At 40.5% G+C, this 23,182-nt stretch overlaps 1 protein-coding gene and 1 long non-coding RNA gene across 3 annotated transcripts in view; both read right to left on the bottom strand.

Moving 5' to 3' along the window:
* LOC121705904 (transmembrane protein 114) overlaps positions 1 to 11,087 on the bottom strand; it is a 43,396-nt gene extending 32,309 nt beyond the window's left edge. The window contains exons 1-2 of one of the 2 annotated variants that reach the window (XM_042087230.1): positions 10,509 to 11,087; positions 9,778 to 9,898 (exon numbers count right to left, since the gene is read on the bottom strand). In XM_042087230.1, the coding sequence (XP_041943164.1) occupies positions 9,778 to 9,898; positions 10,509 to 10,653 (266 nt within the window). In that variant the 5' untranslated portion in view covers positions 10,654 to 11,087. Of the gene's footprint in view, positions 1 to 9,770; positions 9,899 to 10,508 lie in introns of those variants that run through there. The other variant, XM_042087232.1, reaches the window with a different exon arrangement.
* LOC121705905 lies at positions 4,875 to 5,288 on the bottom strand. Its single transcript, XR_006030917.1, has 2 exons — positions 5,228 to 5,288; positions 4,875 to 5,013 (listed from the first exon to the last, which is right to left on the bottom strand). It is a non-coding gene; the product is annotated as an uncharacterized LOC121705905 (long non-coding RNA).
* Positions 11,088 to 23,182: the final 12,095 nt, after the last annotated feature.

A 23,182-nucleotide genomic window follows, 5' to 3' on the forward strand; every position in this document is an offset into this window, starting at 1 on the left:
CCAACACTCATTAAAAAAAAAACAGATCTTCCAAACTGCCATAACTTATATCCAAATAACTAAATCATGATGCACAAAGTTCATGAAACCGGACAAACTACGGAGCTTCCTCGTTTCTAAACATTTACCCACCATATACTAACCTATCTTCACACTGTGCCCAAGAACCGAGTTCTTTACTCACCAAATACCGCTGGAGTCGAGCTGCCCCGACCGAAGTCAATTCAACCCGGATCTCCACGGCGATGTCCTCGGCCCAGACACAGTGGCACACCAGCCTAAGGCCCCAGCGCACAGGCGCTCTAAGCCGAGGAAAGACGACAGCTCCAAACTCGTTTAATCCAGCCACATGAATTGCTCAAACACATCACGACAAAACAAAAGGAAACAAATAAACACAACTGAAAGTAAATTACCGGTAACTAGGTCTCCTTACCAATTACGTTCACAAAAGCCCCAAACAAAAGAAGCAACATGCGGTTTCCCCCAACCACTACCACTCTTACACCTGTGCGTTTCATTAGGCTACTCCAACGTCATAGGCCCACATATCGTTAACCCACTGTAAACGCCGCAGCTTACTTACCCATAGGCGCATCAAAAACGCACGGAAAAAGGGTCCAGATTGTAATTATAGGACGAAGCCCCCATATGTTGTGCCTGCCCGGCTCAAGGCAAACACAACATAAAAGGGGAGACCACACGCTGCTCAAAATTAAGAAAATATTTATTAAATAAATGAACTATGTACAAAAGTCAGTGAATGAAGAGTAAAGCAAGACTGTAGTGTATGTCAGCATAGTGAGGTGAAGTGCAAAACCAAAAGAAACGAACAGGGCGCAGCCCGTCCGGCCGCAACGACAGCACCCTGCAACTCTGGAACCGGCAATCAGCGGAAGCGGAGAGAGAGCGAGAGAGCTTGAAGCAGGCTCCCGGGACCCGCTTATATTCTGCCCTAATCGCTGGCGCAATTAGCCCACGCCATTCTGCAGAGCTCCCCCTGTAGGCCACACACAGAACAGCAGCAGAGCCAACACAAACAAAGAGCAAGAAGTGCGACAAGACCCAGCACTGACCAGCTGGGGCGTCACACCGGTCATACAAACTGTGGTAAAAGCACTCTAAAAGCAGGAGTTTCAAGAGATTTCGGATTTCTAACCTAAAACATATATTAGATTTATCAGCGAGGAAGCAGACTATTTCCATAAATAATTTGCAACAACAGGCTTGGCTCTATCAAGCAACCAAGCTGCACATACAGTAATCCACCTGAGGCTCTGTTTCTGCACATTACTCATCTCATCGATCGAGCACATGTTACAATTAGGACTGGGAGGCAATGGACTGAAAGCTCCTATTTTGTGCTTCAGGAATAGCATACATTTCTAATAAGCTCCTATTTGTTAAAGCCATCAGGTAGGAAAAAAGAGCAATGCCCCTGCACACACATGCGTGCGCACGCACACACACATACAAAAACACACTCAGAGGCATGCACACACACAAGCACGCACATGAACACATGAACACACACACACACACACACACACCCCATTATCCCCCCACACACTCACAAGTGAACACACACACTATGCGGTAGCACTAGTTTTTTAATGGACAACTTCAAAACCCACCGCTTCTGTAACAACAGGCTTGGCTCTATCAAGCAACCAAGCTGCACATACAGTAATCCACCTGAGGCTCTGCTTCTGCACATTACTCATCTCATCGATCGAGCACATGTTACAATTAGGACTGGGAGGCAATGGACTGAAAGCTCCTATTTTGTGCTTCAGGAATAGCATACATTTCTAATAAGCTCCTATTTGTTAAAGCCATCAGGTAGGAAAAAAGAGCAAAGGAGAGGAGAAACAAGCAAAAGATGCATCTATTGCGTCTGTTTATGAGTAGGCCTAATATATTAGTCTATATACAGTAGGCCTACATGTAATGAAATAGGCTAACATTAATTATATGGTTGTTAGCCTCTAACAATTTCGAGCAAAAACTCAAAATAGGTGGGTAAGTGTAAAGATTAAAATTGAGCATAACATCCTCTTTTTCGGATTCCATCGGCCAACTCTGACTGGCTTTCATACGGATTATCTGAGTGAGAATCCATGTGTGCAACTCTATTTAGTTACTGAATAAAGATATTGTGCTCATAACAACCACTACCACTTTGGTGACACACACACACACACACACATACACACACACACACGCACGCGCACACACACACACTTGAATGCCTCTGAAAATATTCCCACCAAGCCAAGTCACATTCAGATAACATCTGTGAGAACCTTAAATGACGGAGTACACATGAATGCACAGGAAGAGGCAGTGGCATATGAGCCAACTGCCTATGACTGAACGCAAACATTAGCTTTTGAACTGCACTGATGTAACTATTCTGACAGACCTGCATTTAAACTGACATTCAATAGGAAAGAGTCAGTGATACCAGCTGACAATTCTCATTCACACCAACTCCTGAAGGCACAGCAGGGTGCTTTAGGACTCAATTACAGCGGGTGATGTTCAGTATCCTCTGATTCTACCCAAGACCCACCGCTGGCAACACCCTGCTGCTCTTCACATTTCAATCAACACCTTACCCTTACTTAAATCTATTCTTAAAGCCTACAGTACCCTCCAGAATTATTGGCACCTTTGCTAAAGTTGACTGAAGGGAAGCACCTCTGCTAAAGTTGACTGAAGGGAAGCAAATTTATTTTGAGAAAAAGGAAAATCTCATAAAAAATACAAATTTTTAACTAAAACAAACTCATTGTGAGATTACAATAAATCACCAACATATTCCTTTTTATACCGGTTTATAGTCAACTTTAGCAGAGGTGCGAATAATTATGGAGGGTATACTGTACATAATTGATCTATTATGAAGTTATGAAGATATTTTAAAGTTACCTTGTGTAAGAACTTCTCCCATCTAGCGGTGAAATTCTGCGGTGAAATATGACAACCAACTGAATATTACTTTCTAGCCCCTCCCATAGAGTGTCCCAGTGACTTCCGTTTTACTGCCGCTACAAGGGACCTACTGTATCTTTCAAAAAAATATGAACGGGAGTTAATAGACCTCTCCAGAATAAGTCCCGCCTCCGTAACTTCCGTATCCATCCAACTTCCGGGCGTCGATTGTCTATGGGAAATAACATGGCGTTTCGAAATATCACACCGGTAAAACATCTGTAGGTAGCGAAGTAGAAAAAGCTGGTGGGCAGATTAGCCTACACACTTCTGCCATCTAGTTTCCACTGGATTTTTTGATTGTCGGTGCCGTTTAAGTATAGACTATACTACTTAAACGGCACCGAAAATAAAAAAATCCAGTTGAAACTAGATGGCAGAAGTGTGTAGGCCAATCTGTCCAGCAGCTTTTTCTACTTTGTCACCTATACAGAGTTTGACAGGTACGATCTTTCAAAACGCCATGTTATTTCCCATAGACATTTGACGACCGAAGGTTGGATGGATACAGAAGTTAGGAGGCGGGACTTATTCTGGAGAGGTCTATGGAGAGCAGGGCTCCGAACCGGTTCAAGGAACGAAAACCGAAAACTAACGGAATTTTACGAGGAGCGGAAACGGAAACGAAAACAAAATGGTCTTCAACTGTTCCGGAACAGAAACGTTATTCTGAAATCCACGAAACCGGTTAATAACGTTTTTTTTTCTCGTTCTCTATATATTTTATAAAATTTCACAAAAGCATATCCTAAGTGTTCTACTCATTTGATTGTAGGCGAACAGCCTAATAATTTGATTTCTGCAGTTTGAAAAAAAAAAAAAAAAACGAATAAATGGACCTTTGGTCCAAATTATATTTTGTCTTGCTGTTGTAATGTAACCTATCCGTCTGCCACTTCGGATCTTAGGCCAGCTCGTAGCGTAGGCTACTGAAACTGATTTGGAAATTGTTTGTAGCCTATGCGTACTAGCCTATTTTGCCTGTCCACGCCTTGTCGTTTTAAAGTCGGGATTTGAAATGTTGTATAATTGAAATGTTGAAATGTTGTATAATTGCGCAATTATAGCCTATTCTATGTAGAAGAGTTAAACGGGAAATTTGAGATAGGCCTTGTCAGCAACAGACAAGTTCGTTTATGAACAGGGTTGGAATTATAGCGCAAGCCTTTGAAGATCTCCATATGGATAAAACTTAGGCTACAACCAGGTAAGGAGTTTAGCACGTATCCAGAAATATTTTTAATAAGAAATTATTTATAGGCATAGGTTAGGCCTACAGTAAGTCTGTAGGCTATGGGATGGATAGCCCATCTTAATGTTTTTGGATGCCGTCTGTGATTTATTATTTTTGGGCATAGCTACGGTATAGGCTAAATCAAGGGGAAATAATGAGTAGCCTACGTCTATTCTAAGGTAAAGTCCACAAAAATAGACTTGATAGGCCCGTCAAACACTGCCGGAACTTTAAGAACGAACGATATTTTGCGTTCCGAACCGGTTCAGTACCGATATGTTGGTGGCGGAACGCATGCAAGAACGAAAACGTTAAACATAGGCCTACCTGAACCGTTCGGAACGGAACGTTTGAAAAATAATTTCGTTTTCAAGCCCTGATGGAGAGGTAACAATTATTTTTGGTCCAGTTTGAATTGTGCCACGAATTTCACATATGATGTGTCTGAATTTAAAAGATAATTTTTCACGCCAAGAAAGTACTGTTGTTCGATAGACTTAAAAAGTTATGTTGAAAATAACAACTTTTAGAATTGATAAGAGACTGTTCATGCGGTACCTCTTATACATTACATCCACAAACTTATAATTAAAGAAGGAGTTGTAATTTATCATTTTGACAGCAAATGACAAGTAACATGGTCAACAATGTTATTTGCAATATATTTATTTACAGAAATTAACAAATTATGGTATTTACACATGAACCCTTCCTTTTTGTATGGTGCCTTTGAAGCAACATGGGCCATCATTCTAAATTTGCAGTCTCCTGGAAAGCTGATCCTTTGCCTAGACTGAGTTACAGGCAAGGTTACAATGAAGGCATGCACGCGTATCACATAACAAGACCATTGAATTTCGTCCCCATCCTCCTCCACGATGCTCATGTCATGTAGGCTTTGTAAAAAATATATATAAATGCTTATATCATGAAAATATACAATAGAGAATGTCATGTAGGGTTAGGGTATAGACATTATGAGCATTGATGGGTTACCTCTGTTCAAGGTTCTCAATTTCAGGGGCTTCTGCAATTGCGCCAAGATGCTCATCCGCAATGAATAAGCAGGGCGTTTCACAACATATAACAGTACATAAAATGGTAAACACCAAGAAATTAAAAATATACTTTCAGTTATTATCAAACAACAATCACATAGAATCAACAATTGTTTTCATGCAGTGACTGACTTGTCTGTCCCACTAGAAATGCTGGACACTTCTGGAGTAGTTAATACTAGGGCTTTCCCTTCACTGGTGTTGATGTGACTGCTCTCAGTTCTCTCTCATAGCTGGACAAAAAAGAGCAGTACATGTTAGAATGTCTCACTTTAACCACAAACAAAGTACATTCGTTTTATGACCGTGAGTAAAGATGTATTTTGGTAGATGCATTGACTAAAGTTCAATCAAAGCAGTTCTGTCCGTATTTTATTGTTCTGCATGATAATGACCCTCAATAAACAGTCTCAATGGGCTGGCTGGTCTAACTTGCTCCATTCACAAGTGTAATGGACTAGGCTAGTCTACCCTTCCCCCATTCTGAGGTGTAGGCTACACTCATATGGTGAAAAACTTTCAGACAATTTAGTAATTAGCAGAGGTGGAAAGTAACGAAATACATTTACTCACGTTACTGTATTGAGTCGTTTTTCTGTGTATTTTGCATTTTTTAAGTAGTTTATAAAATCGGTATTTTAAATTTTACTTGATTACATTTTGAGTGAAGTATTGTACTTCGCTACATCAAAAATCCCATCCGTTACTTGAGTAAAAAAAAAGTTAAGACTAATGAAAACGGAAAGGGAGAGAAAAAAATTGCGCCCTAAACCACTCGCCTAGTGATAATGATCAGCATGTAGCCTACAACAGGACATGAATCAAGCTGGCGCCATGCAGTCTTTCTGAAAGTGATGGAGACTGGATCACGAAATGCATCAGATTAGCCTAACCTATGAAAGTGTATATTCGCTATTCCAATCGGTTGTCTCAGTTCGTTTTAGCACTAATGATTGAGGAGATATTTAAGCAAACACCATGGGATTTCGTGTTTTGACGTTTGTGCTCACCTTTCTTTGGAAAGAAGTTTATTAGCAGTTGTTTCCCCTCATTTTGATGTCTCTCTTTTTCCTGTTTTGGCCTTTGTTTTTAGTAACCTGACTTGGCTTTCTTGGAGAAAGACATTGCACCAGCAGCAAAACAATTAGCGGTCCACTACTAGCGATGCTCAACTAAATAAACAAAAGAGACTACTTTATGAATCGTGCAGGCGGACTAAACCATTTAGCTCTTTAGCAAGGGAGAGTGAGAGTGACCTTACACAGTTTTCACCATGTTTTGTATACAAAATCCAGTCAGTCAAACTTTAAATTTCATCTGACATTCATTTTGACATTTAATTTGGAAGTTAAAATATTCAGGTAAAATAAATATATGGTGGAAATAAGTATTGAACGCTTAATTTTCTTTTCAGTAATTAGCCTGAACTTCCAGTGAGTCTATTCGAAATTTTCACCACACATTATATTAACACACATATAAAAAATCCAAACATAAGAGTTTTGAGTTGGAATGACACAGGAAAAAAGTATTGAACGTGCCTACTGAAATTTCTTCAATACTTTGTGGAAAAGCCTTTGTTTGTAAAGACAGCTTCAAGACATTTCCTGTATGACAAAACTTATTGGTCGCAGTATCAGGTCTGATTTTGGCCCATTGTTGCAAAGGTCTTGGGAGAGCTTTTTGCTTTTATCCATCATGAAATGTTTCTTGTGTGACACCTTGGTAATGAAAAACCTTTTTATAGCCCATCAATATGTAGGCTACTAACCAAGCTTATATTAATTTGCACAGATAGAAAGGATAACTACTCTCTATACAGATTCCAGCTCGTTCCTTCCCTTTCCTTGCCTTAGTGCTTTTTCTTAGCGTGTTCAATACTTTTCCCCTGTGTTATTCCACTTTATTACATGACTCTACTTATGGAGTTGTTTGGATTTTTTATGTGTGGATTACCTGAGTTATTACTAATGCCTGGTGAAAATGTTGTGCCCCCTGTATTCCACTTTTCACGGGCCCTCTCCTCCATTGGGGCCCTATACTTCCCACTTTCCCCCCCAGTACGACGCCCTTTAATCTGCTGAACCTTCTGCTCGTTTCCAAATATTAAAAAAACTCTCTGCAACTCAATATTGGCCTGCCTGCCTCAGCTGCCTGTGAGGGGCTTTTCAGTTGTGCTGGATTACTGTTCACTGCAAAGCGACCCAAGGATGAGTGCAACTAACTTTGAAAATCAACTACTGCTCAAACTTAAAGGAGAACTCCGGTGATTTTTCACATAGATCTCCATTTCTCAATGTCCTTTTCAGGCAAGTACCTCCACTCGGCGGCCATATTGCAACACTTTTTGGGCACTTATCGTGCATCTATTCCAGCAGAAATGCGTGTGCGTAAGGCTTCACGACACCAATCTTGCTCCAGCAGCGAGATCACAACAGATGATTGCCACGATGTCTTCACAGCACACCACATGATTGGCTCAATGTATTTTACAACACACCACATGATTGGCTCAATGTATTCACATGTCGACGTTTTGTCGCGGAAGGGTTGTAATATGTGTAGACAACTGCCATATTGGCGTTACAAACTAACCCCATGCATTACTATGGAGGATTTTTTGAGTGCTGTATCTCCTCATTAGAAAGTCTTTGGTAAAACTGGTTGTTCTGGTCCCCCCCCCCCAAAAAAAAAAAAAAAAAGTAACTAAGTAACTTTTACTTAAAGTACATTTTAGATTAACTACTTTTTACTTTTACTTGAGTACATTTTCAGATCGGTATTTTAACTTGTACTTGAGTAATATTTTATCAAGGTATTGGTACTTTTTCCACCTCTGGTAATTAGTAGGCTACGTCTGCAATTAATACGACTACAGGACAGGCCTCAGGATGTGAACGTCACCCTTGGAATTGGCTACCCTAGCATTATCAGATTAGGATACATTTAGGCTACAAAGCAAAAGCAATGAAAAATAACTACAATTTACAGTGCTCTTTGCCCGTGATCCGTCATAGCAGATTTATGTTACAACATAGGACAGACAATCCTTTTTCATCGACGCGAGGAAAAGTATCCCAGACGTCATTCTAGCGTTATGGACAACCATGCTATAGTAAGCCAAGCAACTAAAACTTCGAATTTACACCATAGACTGTATATGTTTACACGAATAGGCCGAATTACCTGTCGAGGAGAAAGCAGGCAACTTCGGCGTCCCTTTTTAAATCCTTGCTCCTCACGAGCTCTTTCCATCTTAGAAAAGCCACTCCAATATTGACCTTGGTCTGTTGTTTTTCCGGTCGCGTTGGCGTTTTAATGATCTTTTTCGCTTCCTGGGCGACTCCTTTTCATGTCCTCGAGAATAGGTGTAATCCTCCATCTTCAACAGACTTTCAAATCTGCCGGTGTTGTGCCCCTTCTGGTTTTTCCACCTACTGGTTTCCGAGCCTGTCCAGATGTCATGTATACCTGAAGAGTTCAGATGCAAAACCCCCTAACTCCACTTGACCACTTTTTGAGAAAAAGGACATTTTTTTTATCAGGCCTTTGTATTTAAGTAGAGAAACCTAGATTTATTTGAAATCACAAGGATATTAGTTAGGGAAAACACTGTGTAAATTTCACAAATGTTACTTCAGCCAAATTACTGTTTTTAACAAATATTTTCTTTCTTTGGCGTCAAAACCAGCTAAATCCATTAATGCTTTGTGTGCAAAACCCTCTAAATCAATTTTTTTCCATACAGACATGGGTAAGTGTTACAAAACCACCAAAGATACAACTGGAAACATTGAAAATTATTATGCCACACATTTGGGGTGGTTATGATAGTGCTGGTGTTGTGGTTGGCACATTCGTATCTAATTTAATGGACCCATGATCATCAGATAATCGCGCCATATTGTAGCCAATACCCAAAGAAATACTAACACTCATCTTCATAAATGAAGGCAGAAGCCGGTCATGTCAACATTTAAGAAATAGAAATCCACACTGTTTAAACAACGCCAATAGGTTTATTTTCTTCACATCTGCAGACTTTATGCTTTATGCTTTAAGCAATGTTCTGCCAAGAAGTATAAATAAATAAATATATAAATAAATTAATTTAATTTACATTATGAACAAAAGATTGTTTGAGACGACAAACCTGTTTTAGGTGTGTGTGTGTGTGTGTGCCATTATGAGTTTGTGCCTGCACTTGTGTGTCTGTGTGTAAACAGACATGCATACATTTTTGTCATTATCGTGACTTATGTGTGCATGTGTGTATGAGTTTGTGTCTGCCTAAGAGTGCATTGACTTAATGGTAGGTGTGTGTGTGTGTGTATGTGTGCGTCTGCGTGCGTGTGTGTGCATGTGTGTGAGTGAGAGAGCAAGAGAGCATGCATGTATTTGTGTGTGCGTGTGTGTGAGTGAGAGCAAGAGAGCATGCATGTATTTGTGTGTGTGTGTGTGTGTGTGAGAGAGAGAGAGACCATTTACTCATCCTCCAGATCTTGTTCAATGTCCCTGTCACCTGCACTTGACAACACCTCTTCATAAAATGCCTGCACAGCAATGGCAGGCATTTTGGCAATGCCCTGGACTCTGTCTTTCTTGACACCTATAATGACAATAAATGGGAGAGAGAGTTGAGAATTAAAAAAAAGAAGCTGACTGGCTGTTCATTCTTACTGTGAAAAATCAGGAGGAATTGGAAGAAAATTTTTCCTTCATTCATTCATTCATGCAAATGATGTCAAAATATTTGAAATCACATGCTTTGTCTTTTTTTCCCATTTTTATAAGTATACAATGAATGCACAAGATAAATAACATGCCTTGATTATTGACAGTTTTAAATTTACTGTTTTGTCTTTTATTTCATAATGGTGATGTGTATGCAAGGTTATGGTGGGATGGGTGAGTGTTAGTCACTGAATAATGATACTGTCTCCCATCTTATTATTACCCTACTCTTTTGCTAAGGTGTGCTTATCTGTCATCAAAAACGACTGAGTTAAACTCATATCATTACTGTAGGCTGTAGCCTAAATACAGGCCAATAGCCATAGGGAATAGCAGAATAGCAAAGCCTTGACTCACATCAGAAAGATACATCAGTTTGAGTTGGACTAACAACATGATCAGGGCTCTCTCTCTCTCTCTGTGTGTGTGTGTGTGTGCACAACAGACAGCACAAACTCGTGAAGGAAGACACTGTGTTGACTTACAGAAAATGCTGAGGAAAGACGCCTGGCAGACAGGAACCCTTGTTTTGTCCTCCTTTAAAACGGAGTATTTGATGGTCACGTCCCTCTGTCGTTGTCTCGTCCCCTCGTCAACCTCCCTCCTCCGTTTAACAGGCATGATGTCCATGTGGGACAGAAGTATGGCATCCTGTGCCACTTTGTCTTTGGCTGTGTACAGCTGTTTTTTTGAAGTAAGCAAGGTCGATCGCTGTTAAGTTTGCCGCGGTGCATATCAGTCGGTTATGGTTGCAGGCTATTGCATTTTCGCCACTATATCGCTGTAATATTCGCTTAATACCGACCATTATTTTCTACAACACGGCGTTTCCTCCGCCCATTCACTGTCTGGAGGACAGGCTCACTCATTCCATCGTAATCGATGTCAGTATTAGGCCTCCAAGTAGCTGCCATTTCGCAGAAACTCACTGGATAAAGTTAGCTTTCCTGAGGAGACTTTGGCTGCGGCTCCGTCTTTGTTTACAAGCGTTATCGCACGTGACGCGAGTCCAGGTCACGTTCTGATTGGTTGTTGAAAGTAGGGGCTTTTGCTGTTAAAAGTGAAGTGGCGTTTAGCGGGTTTTGATTTTAACCCTTAAAGGTGTAGGTTTTTGAACGTTCTAAGTTCCGCAACAATTGAAGGTTCTAAACTTCTATGTTGAATTCTATTTTTTACAGTCTATGGTTGAATTCAATGAACCCAGATATTCTTTAGAACGTTCATTTCTCAACATTCCCGTCACACCAGTGTGACGGTACTCCTTTAAGGGTTAGATATTTTAGACACAGCTGGGAGCGTTTTTTTTTGTTTTTTTTTACAAAAACATTTACATATTCTAGATTTAGACAGGATTCACACAATATCATTAACTCAGTTTTAAAAAAAATGGCGTTTAGGGGGTTTTGCATCTGAACTCTTCACCTATCAACAGCAACTGACTGCTACCCATGTCGACAGATTCGCTACATATTCATAAACATTTTACTGGCCTTTGCATGTCGCACCTCAATAAAAACTGCACTGAACTGAACTGAATACCTGAGCACTACATTACTATAACATTTTCCAGCGGGAAAATGTTTTTTTTTTTTTTAAAGTAACCTAATTTCGATTCTCTGTGTCGCGCTGGATTCGAACCCTCATCAGCAAACGTTTACGGAGAGCCTCACCAGAGCCCGTTTACGGAGAGCCGGATCACTCCCTATTAACTCCATTATACCTGCAATCTGCTGCAGTTCCGATAGGGGCGATCACGAATAAGTGCAAAAACAATGGGGGACTATGGAGCTAGACGGCTAAATGTGTCTCTTTAACCTGGTTGTCCTTGAAAAATCGAAGATTGGATTGTGGTTTTTGCAAGATCAATATGGATTATAGGTCAAAAGTTGAATGAACGAGTACTTACGTCCTTTCGATTTCTTACAGGTTAGGTCGTTGTTGCCCACAACTCACTAGCTTTCTGCTAATGAATGACATCATTGACACATTTGAAAGGCTTTTTAAAACAAATAAATGACTCAAAAAATATAATACTCAGCGGTGTGTATTTTCTCTGCCCTCTCTTTCGCATTCAACATTCAAATTTCTGGCCAAAAAATTATATCCAGAGAAAAGTGGATTTGAGGGGTACAGCTCCATAGCCCTCCATTCATTCAGCACTTATTCGTGAGTGCCCTCAAGTGGAACCAGAATTGGAACTGCAACCAGTTCAGAAACCGGAAGCTTCCCGAGAGTGGCGGTTCTCCCCTTATAGAGTGGCGAAGTCCCGCCCCTTCTACTTCCGGTCCATGGGACCTATCTTTCAAAAAATTATGAACGGGAGTTAATGGAGAGATAATTATTTTTTGGTCCAGTTTGAATTGTGCCACAAATTTCACATATGATGTGTGTGAATTTAAAAGATAAATTTTCACGTCAAGAAAGTACTGTTGTTCGATAGACTTCAAAAGTTATGTTGGTTTTGTGCGAATCCACTCAGTGGACTACATCTCTCGTCTCGAACGATGTACGTCACCAACGTAATGAAACGATAAGAGCTGTTATGCTAGTTAACGGTTGCATCTTGCTGCCTGCTATGTCACTTAACAGTATGTAATGTACAGTCTATGGACGAATACAACTTACCTGATGTGTTTAATCCTCTGAGTCATGGTATTTTCTTCGGCAAGGAAAGCCCAATTACGACCTGTTGCTGGTATGCTTGTACAATCTAGTGTGGCTGTGAATGAGCTAACGTCACTAGCGCGACTGATGGGTTTGTAGTCGTCGGAATTACGATCTTTCACAATGTTGTAATTCAATAGTTCCGAAACAAACTGCAAATGTCTTTACATGAAAAATTGTCTTTAAAATTGACAAACATCATATGGGTAATTCAAGGCACAAGTCAACCGGGACCAGAAAATAATTTATTTTTCGCCATAGACTGCCGTTCAAATTTTTTTGAAAGATAGGTCCCATGGAGGCAAACGGAAGGGGCGGGACTTCACCAGTCTATTAGACATTCTCTGGTATCACCATGCGAGACCGCCTCGCTCTCCACTAAACTATCAACATCTACATAACTTCCAGAACATAACGCTGTCTTCACTCAGTAGGCCACGATTCACCGTTTATCTGAATATTTTGAAACAACTGGTTACCTTGATTTAGGCTTTAAAAACATAACTGTATCATGCACTCTACCTTCTGTTACACCTCTGCGCTATCCATGTGCAAGGATTTGTCATAAATTCTACCAGGCAACGCATGGATTATGAAACAATGGGTCTAAAACAACTGGTTACCCTGGACTGAAAACGCATGATCTCACTCTCAAACAGCTAGGCTGCAATAGCCTACGTTCCTTGGATGCATAGGCCTACACATTTTACTGGCCTTTGCGTGTCGCACCTTAATATAATCTGTACTAAACTGAACAGCTGAGCACTATAACATTCTCCAGCGAGAAAATGATTTTTTTAGAAGTCGCCTAATGACCATGACCATGATCCGTGTCGCACTAGATTCGAACTCTCTTCAGGAAAACAAATTACATGCGTGACCACACCGCTCCCCACTACACTATCAACACTGTGTCAATGGTCGTTTAACTATTTTCTATCAGGTCATACATCACTGTTTGTCTGAATATTCCGAAACAACTGGTTACCTTAATTTAGGCTTAAAACATGCACTCTGCTACACCGCTGCGCCATCTGTGTGCAATGATTTGTCAAAAATTCTACCAGGCAGCATATGGATTCTGAAACAATGGGTCTGAAACAACTGGTTACCCTGGCCTGGAAACGCATGAATTTGAGACTGTGAAAAACAGCTACAATAGCCAGTTCCTTTGGTTTAGGACAAGCAGATTTCTATGGCCATGGCGTCTCGTTTCCAAAGTTATAGCCTATGCTATCCTACAACGTTATGTTTACGACGGAAGATAAGTATTTGCAACCCCTACAATGCTTTTCATTTCAGGTTTTTAATTTTAAAAGGTTAACCTCATATCCCTGTTATCACATGCAGCTTGTTCTAAATTGGGATGAAACTGGTTACCTTGCCTCAATTAGGCTACAGATGATCCCCACAAGCTGCTTGCGTATATACCAACATTATGTGCTAGTTAATTTGCACCAAAAGCTCTCCAGCTCCAGCTGTTGAGTGTTTGACAGCGAGATCATGCGTTTTCAGTCCAGGGTAACCAGTTGTTTTAGGCCCATTGTTTCATGATCCGTGCGCTGCCTGGCAGAATGTATGACAAATCCTTGCACATGAATAGCGCAGAGGTGTAACAGAAGGTATAGAGTGCATGATACAGTTATGTTTTTAAAGCCTAAATCAAGGTAACCAGTTGTTTCAAAATATTCAGATGAACGGTAAATCATGGCCTACTGAGTGAAAACAACGTCATGTCCTGAAAGTTTTGTAGTTGTTGTAGTGGAGAGCGAGACGATCTCGCATGGTGTTACTTTTGCTGAGGAGGGTTCGAATCTAGCGCGACAGATCATCGAAATTAGGTTACTTTAAAAAAAAAAAAGCATTTTTCCCGCTGGAGAATATGTTATAGTGATGTAGCGCTCAGATGTTCAGTTCAGTACAGTTTATATTGAGGTGCGACACGCAAAGGCCCGTGAACTGTGTATGAATCCAAGGAACGTTATGCAACCTAGCTGTTTGAGAGCGAGATCATGCATTTCCAGGGCAGGGTAACCAGTTGTTTTACACCAATTGTTTCATGATCCGTGCGTTGCCTGGTAGAATTTATGACAAATCCTTGCACATGGACAGCGCAGAGGCAGTGGCGGAACAAGTCAGAGCCGGGCCGGGGGCGGGGCACATGACCGGGCCCTTTATTAAACTCATCATAACATAATTTTACAACATAGGCTACACATGCCCGCACGGGTCTTACAAGCGTCAGCGCCACGGAGAGCAATTATGTAATTTTGAAGTCCATCGAACTTACATGAAGTGTAACCAAGAGAACAACAACAAAAACATTAGGCTACATGACCCCTAATAATAAAACAACAATAATACGCAGCACTATTTGAAGGGCATACGACGAGCCTTGCGCTCCGCGAACCTGTCCACGATGCTCTGTGTATGTCCATTTTCTTTGCTCTCTCATTCTCTATGGTGGTTTTTAATGATCTTTAACTTGGAGAATGAGCGCTCAGAGGTTGCAACGGTGACGGGAAGAGTCAAAAATAAAATTAGGGCGGTGCAAATCACTGAATGCAGAAGTTACTGCTGGGTGGTTGCATCCCCTTGGTTTCTCTGTAAATGTTACAAAATGTAGCCTACTATTACTGAGCAAATATCCCTTACTTTCAAAGCCCAATATTGACAGATAATCTGATTTCCCACACGATGAGTTTAGGCAATGCCAGATCCGAGATGCGGTTTACGTCATAAACCTGGCAGGAAAGTTCAGAGCGGCGCAGTCAGTTTAAACAGCAAGCCGGTAAGAAAAACTATTGTCAAGACATTATGCAATTAGGCTACTGTACCCCGGAATACAAAAATAAACTTCAGAAAGACAGAAAGTTTGTTGTACTGTATTCTGTAGTCTGTAGTCTCAATGACCGAATCAGTAGATATCTGTTGTCAGTTGAGTTCGTTCAATTTATTGTAGGCTAGTAGCCTAGGCAAATATGAAACGGAGATGTAACGTGGCTACCAGCGGGATTTTGAACTTGCATGTTTCATGCATTTTAGGGCAAAAAATACCATGGGATTGATGTGTTCTCCATTTGAGCAACGTAATTAATTGCGGACGTGCACAGACAGCTCAGACACAGAGCGCATATAGGCCTAGGTTAGGCTACTTTCACTTTCTAGAGCGCATTCATTAGGCTACGTAAAAGATGCTTCATACCAAAACAACGATCAAACATTATCAAATGTATCATGATGACGTGTTGTCACAAAGACTTACTCCAATTAGAAAATCGAAACCAAAATCATGTAGGCCTAAGTGTAAGTGTTCTCTCATTGACGCCTGTAGGAGACAATATCGTTGATCCAATTTTGTAAATTTGCACGTCGTAAAGTTCAATATGAGAGTTAAAATAAAGCCAGTCATACAGCAGAACATTTTATTCAATATTTTACACCTACTAAATCATCAAAGTAAATATCAAAACTTTTCAGCAACCATAGTCATAACTCATCCTGACTGGGGCAACCTATAAGCCTAATACGTCCCACTCTGATGAAAATGATTGAAAAGAAACCGTTTGCATGATCTTAGCTCCTCCGGCCTTGTGCCGTGGGAGAGGCCCGTCCCACCTTACCCGGAGGTGGGGGAGGGGCGCCCTCGCACCGGGCTCCTGCGGGTCCCGAGCCGGAGGCGTGCCGCACCCCCTCAAGCTCCGCCCCTGCGCAGAGGTGTAACAGAAGGTAGTCGTGCATGATACAGTTATGTTTTTGAAGCCTAAATCAAGGGGCTAGTTTGTCACGCCAATATGGCCGTTGTCTACACATATCCCACCCCTTCCTCGGCAAAACGTCGACATGTGAATACATTGAGCCAATCATGTGGTGTGATGTGAATACATTGAGCCAATCATATGGTGTGTTGTGAAGACATCGTGCCAATCATGTGTTGTGATCTCGCCGCTGGAGCAAGATTGGTGTCGTGAAGCCTTGCGCACGCACAGTTCGACCCAAAGACTGTGCCCGATGAGTGCCCATAAAACGTTGGTATATGGCCGCCGAGTGGAGGGACTTGCCTAAAAGGACTTTGGTTCAGTTCAGTGCAGTTTTTATTGAGGTGCGACATGCAAAGGCCAGTAAAATGTTTATTAATATGTAGCGAATCTGTTGACGTGGGTAGCTGTCAGCTGCTGTTGATAGGTATACATGACATCGGACAGGCTCGGGAACAGCTCGGAAACCAGTAGGTGGAAAAACCAGAAGGGGCACAACACCGGCAGTCGCGAGTAGACTAATCATGCAATGAGTGTTGCCTACAAGCGCGAAAGGCGGAGCTGAATTTCCAGGAATGTCCCTTGTTGGCGAATGTATTTCAAAGATGGATGCGCAACATGGATTCAGCCCAAGGGGGCAGGCGAATTCCCGGAAGTAGAAGAATCGACGTAGGCTGGAGGGACCACCTCTCTGCTAACTCCCATAGAAGCCCATTCATTCTAGGATTTTTTTTGAAATACCATAACTTCATATAACATATATCCTGTGCTGATATTGTAGCTTCTGTGTAATCCACATAAACACTACAAAGGCAAAACAGACTCTACTACCTCGTCCGTAACGTTGGTTACCCGTAAGAAGAATGGTTAGCTTGTTCGGTTGGAGGGAAGCTAGCTTTGACGTAATCTCTCTTTCGCGCCGTAGGGAGATAACCGTATTGTTTGGATAAGAAGCTCAGTCCACCTTACTGTCTATGACGGTAACTCATAAGCAAAACCTAGCATACACGACCGTATGTTAAGGTAAAGCATTACACAGAGGCAACCTACTAATAATAAAAAAGTAAACCTAATTTTTTTAAAAAACGGCAGTAATCATTTCAGAGGTTTTCGATGGATTGACCGTAGGTCGGAAAAGTGGAAAGAAGATTAGCTTCAAGGCTATAACTTTGTTTTGTTTTAGCATTACTGTTTTTGAAGATGATGTATGGTAGCTTCAACATTAACACGACCTTGGTGAGGATGATATTAATAATAATACATAAATAAATGTTTAACTTTGATGACTTTGAAGGCGAAGGAAGTGTGAGAAGAACTTCTGTGTATCGATCATATGAGTTACAAGATTCAGTTCTATGGCTAACGTCACGAAGTTAAGTGTGAGTCTGCGCAGTACTGGGGGGACCAACTGAAAAATTGTTCTATTTGACTCAGTGCCCTCCCATTGAAAACGACGGAGTCTGTTCGTCCATTTCTTTTACTGTCTATGATTCAGCCAGAGCAGAGAATGTCTAATAAGGGGAGAACTGCTGTCATTCCCCGATGTGAGTCGCTACCGGATGTGAGTCGCGCATGCGTCACTTTGCTACTTTGTGACTACCTGTGCTGTTAGCCACAGAATAATGACATTAGCCTACACAGCAGTAATGTATTATTTAGCGTAAGGCATCACATTTTCACGGCATGATCTGTAATGTCAGTTCTAGATTAGAGGCTGAAGTAGCCTGCTAGCGAGAGACTTCTGTAATATCAATAAAAAATGACCTACATAACGAAGTTTGTTCACTGCTGGCAAGTAAGTAAGCAATCAAGCACAACAACGGCTGTCACTTGAATGGCGTTTGCTAACGTTAGCAATCAAACAATCTTAGATAGCTAAAACGTTTTTGAAACAGAAAAGTGAATTATTTTATGGATTTCAGTCGGATCCCTTGACGTTATGGCGTAAAACCTAAATCTGAGCAGGCGTGACTCACATCAGGTAGCGACTCACATCGGGAAGTGACACTTGCCACTCTCGGAAAACTTCCGGTTTCTGAACTGGTTGCAGTTCCTTCTGTGGTTCCACATTAGGGCGCTCGTCCACGAGTGCAGAATGCATGGAGGTCTATGGAGCTGTACCCCTCAAAATCCACTTTTCTCGGGATATCATTTTTTTCAAGTCATTTGAATATTGTGTTTGAAAGAGGAGGCAAAGAAAATACACTTGGTTGAGTATTATATTTTTTAAAGTCACTTAATTGTTCTAAAAAGCCTTTCAAACGTGTCGATGACGTCATTCATTAGCACAATGCTAGCGTGTTATGGGCAACAACGACCCAACCTGTAAGAAATCAAAAGGACATAAGTACTTGTTCATTCAACTTTTGACCTATAACCCATGTTGAAGTTATACAAACTACAATCAAATCTGAGATTTATCAACGACAATCAGGTGAAAGAGACAAATTTAGCCGTCTAGCTCCATTGACTCCCATTCATTTTGCACTCATGGTGATCGCCCCCAGTGGAAGTCTGGTGGAACTGCAACCAAAATTCGGTACAATGGGACTTAATACGGAGTGGCCAGGTTCTCCGTAGACAGGCTCTGGTGAAACTCAGTAAAGGGCAAACTCCAAAATGACATCTAAAATGTCAGGAAATCGTACACGTCGTATTTTTCATCAGAAATAATTTCTATATTCAAAGAACGACATGAACCGACACAAAATTTTTCCAGTTGTAGAATTATATCCATGAAGTACGAAGAACATCATCATTCTGCTCACAGGCATAGGTCAAGGCGAACTGGATGACCAAACTGTGTAAGATGCTGAATTATTTGTGTGCAAGGTATATCGCGCACCCAATGTAACCAGCATGAACAAGGCAAGGGAACTCCTGTTTGTACAGTCCCAAGCTTCAGAAAGTCTACCGCCAACCAGTGATGCACTGTCATTTCAAATCCATCGAACACATTACCAAACTGCTTTGTGGCTCAAAGCAAACAAGTGGTATCCTGTCCTTCCTCCGCCAGAGACAATGTGGAGACTGGAAGATTCTATGCTGCTGCCCATGTTGATGTCACTTCCTCCAGTCCCAGACTACTGTTTGGAATTGATCAGCTGCAGCTGTGCCTCAAGATGTATGAGTGCACGATGTAAATGTAAAAAGTCTCGTCTGTGCTGCTTTTCTGCATGCAAGTGCAAGACAAGTGATGCAGAATGTAGCAATTGCTAAACTGTACAAGAACATTGCTCTGTATTGTTATGATCATATTGGAGAATCTTGTCGTACCATTATTTAAATAACATTCACTTTTATATGCCATGCAGTTAATGTTTAAGTTATTATTCAGCTATAATGTTATGTCCAACTTCATAAGGTAATTTAAGGCCAGGTTTACTGTGTTTATTTCTTTTATCTGTTCAAAGCTAATAATGTAAGTGGTGTGACACATTACCGTGATAAGTGCTGCGCCGGGATTAGTGTGTGCTTCACCTCACTGTGTGTTCACTGTGTGCTGAGTGTGTTTCACTAATTCACGGATTGGGATAAATGCAGAGACCAAATTTCCCTCACGGGATCAAAGAGTATACTTATACTTATTTACAACCAAAGATTGGTGAAATCTCAGTCCTTAAACTTGTTTACATGGACATGTAAATGTTGAAATTTGAAAAGTAATAAATACTCTTAACATAATGTAATACTGTAGGATGATGGTTTAAGATTTAGGCCTTTTGCCAGCAGCATGATGTTGATGTTCTTACATGGACATACTCAAATACACAAAATAACAGGTCAGTGTTTACCAGAAATATTGTAAGACAGAATGACTAACTTGACCTGACTATTTAGTTTGTTTCCTTTACTCAATAAATACTCAATGAATAAATTAGCTCATTTTGGTGTATGAGGTGGTCATCTTGGATTTTACACTCTACTAAGTTTCACGTAAGAGATACAGCTTGACAATCAGCAAAAATGGATTCAGCATAAAAAAATACCCCTAGAATAGTCTAGTTTAGCCTAGAAATCTAGATGCACCCTAGCTTCAGCAAATTTTTAATTTAATTTGCTGCCTGGGCTAAGTCTCTTTGCCAACTTACTCAAAAATGCCTGAGGATTTTTATTTAGGCACATTTTTGTGATTTCAACCTGGTCTACATTTGAATGAAGGCATCTAATCTATTTTGCATAGTGTCTTCTGGGTAAAACATTAAGTACAAAGCAAATAAATTGATTGAAGTCAACCTCATGTACAGTAACTCAATTATAGTTTATAATTACCTTTCGGTATGTCATTAACCTTTGTCTTCCAATTTTTGTTTTACCATAAAAAGTGCAAAGTTCTCCTATCTGAAGTCTCAGGAGTAATAGGTTTAAAGTATTGCGGTGAACTTCCAATCAAGATTACAATCATGTGACATGACCTTTATCAAAACATAATAACAGTAGAGATTTTATATTTTGATTAACCACTACTTTTGTTTTTTTGGTTTACTGTGAACCTTGACATTAAATCAATTGATTGCATACCCTCAGCAACGCACAGTGTTTCCTCCATGTCCATAAGTTAATAATTAATATTAATGGCTCATTCATTTTTTTTAATTATCCTCACTTCTAAGTCTAAATTATTTTTGCCCTTGGTCTGTCATGATGAACTATAACCATGTTTATTCATTGTTTCTTTATTTTATAATTCACTAAACCTTATCGCAAACATGCAAGTAAAATAACTCTAGCTGTCATTTGAGTTTGTGATTGCATTCATTATTAAGTACTGCCATTTCTGAACCCATACCCTAAGTCATTGAGCCATACTCTGAAATATTAATTGCTAATAAAAATGAATTTTCAACACCCATGTGCAATCAGCCCCTGATGTTTAAGACTCAGTTGCTGTCAGGGCTCCGAACTAGTTCAAGGAACGAAAACCGAAAACGAACAGAATTTTACGAGGAGCGGAAACGAAAACAAAATGGTCTTCAACTGTTCCGGAACAGAAACGTTATTCTGAAATCCACAAAACCGGTTAATAACGTTTTTTTTTCGTTCTCTATATATTTTATAAAATTTCACAAAAGCATATCCTAAGTGTTCTACTCGTTTGATTGTAAGCGAACAGCCTAATAATTTGATTTCTGCAGTTTGAAAAAAAAAACGAATAAATGGACCTTTGGTCCAAATGTGTATATTTTGTCTTGCTGTTGTAATGTAACCTATCCGTCTGCCACTTCGGATCTTAGGCCAGCTCGTAGCGTAGGCTACTGAAACTGATTTGGAAATTGTTTGTAGCCTATGCGTAATAGCCTATTTTGCCTGTCCACGCCTTATCGTTTTCAAGTCGGGATTTGAAATGTTTGCGCAATTATAGCCTATTCTATGTAGAAGAGTTAAGCGGGAAATTTGAGATAGGCCTTGTCAGCAACAGACAGGTTCGTTTATAAACAGGGATGGAATTATAGCGCAAGCCTTTGAAGATCTCCATATGGATAAAACTTCCAGGTAAGGAGTTTAGCACGTATCCAGAAATATTTTTGATAAGAAATTATTTATTAGCATAGGTTAGGCCTACAGTAAGTCTGTAGGCTATGGGATGGATAGCCCATCTGAATGTTTTTGGATGCCGCCTGTGATTTATTATTTTTGGGCATAGCTACGGTATAGGCTAAATCAAGGGGAAATAATGAGTACGTCTATTCTAAGGTAAAGTCCACAAAAATAGACTTGATAGGCCCGCCAAACACTGCCGGAACCTTAAGAACGAACGATATTTTGCGTTCCGAACCGGTTCAGGACCGATATGTTGGTGGCGGAACGCATGCAAGAACGAAAACGTTAAACATAGGCCTACCTGAACCGTTCGGAACGGAACGTTTGAAAAAATAATTTAGTTTTCAAGCCCTGGTTGCTGTATCAGTGTGATGATGATGCTGGTGCTCCAGGACAATGGACCGTGCATGGTTCCTTCGCATTGCAAACACACCCGGTGACGAGAGACTTTTCCGACAGGCTAATATTGTTACAGCTGCATCTGGGCTTCATTAGCTATAAATGATCAGCTGCGTGTGGGCAGGTCTCTCTGCTGAGCTCTGCTAGAGGGGTCTCAAGACACAGAGGTAGAGGAGGCAGAGCGCAGGGAGGGTTTAGACACACTTCATCTCATGGCTCAGTAAGTAACTGTCTGGCCCCCCATGTCATTTACCCACATATTCTCATTTTGCCATTATGTTGAATTTTATGTTAAGACATCATTATGAGGAGACAGCTCAGATTCATGTGTCTTATTTGGCAATGGCAATTGTCAGCAATTTGTATGAAATATTTCATCTCATTTCCTCCTCCCAGGATGCATTAAGGTTGTGCTGTCTATGTGCTATCAACAATCTTAGAATAACTTTACTGCATTAGTGGGATCTTCTCTATCTAATGCACGCACTGTGCCAAGGTTTGACCAGACATAATTTGACATACATATCCTCATCTTTAAAGAAAAGCTTTACTTTGAAATTACAGTCACATTGTTACAACATACATAACTGATACTAATATCTGAAAATAGATTTATGGGATTTTATATGGATTCTTCCCTCTACCTCTATTCCATAGTATTGTTCCAGCTCACTGTTATGAGTAAGGTATTATGATAAACTGAGTGTGATCATGTGTTTGAAAAAGTGGACTGAGGAATGCTATTTCTGACTGAGAGTAAAAGAAGACTTGTACCAGTAATCACAAGAGTGCTATGT

The sequence above is a fragment of the Alosa sapidissima genome, chromosome 3 (genome assembly GCF_018492685.1).
Source record: "Alosa sapidissima isolate fAloSap1 chromosome 3, fAloSap1.pri, whole genome shotgun sequence".
Taxonomy (NCBI): domain Eukaryota; kingdom Metazoa; phylum Chordata; class Actinopteri; order Clupeiformes; family Clupeidae; genus Alosa; species Alosa sapidissima.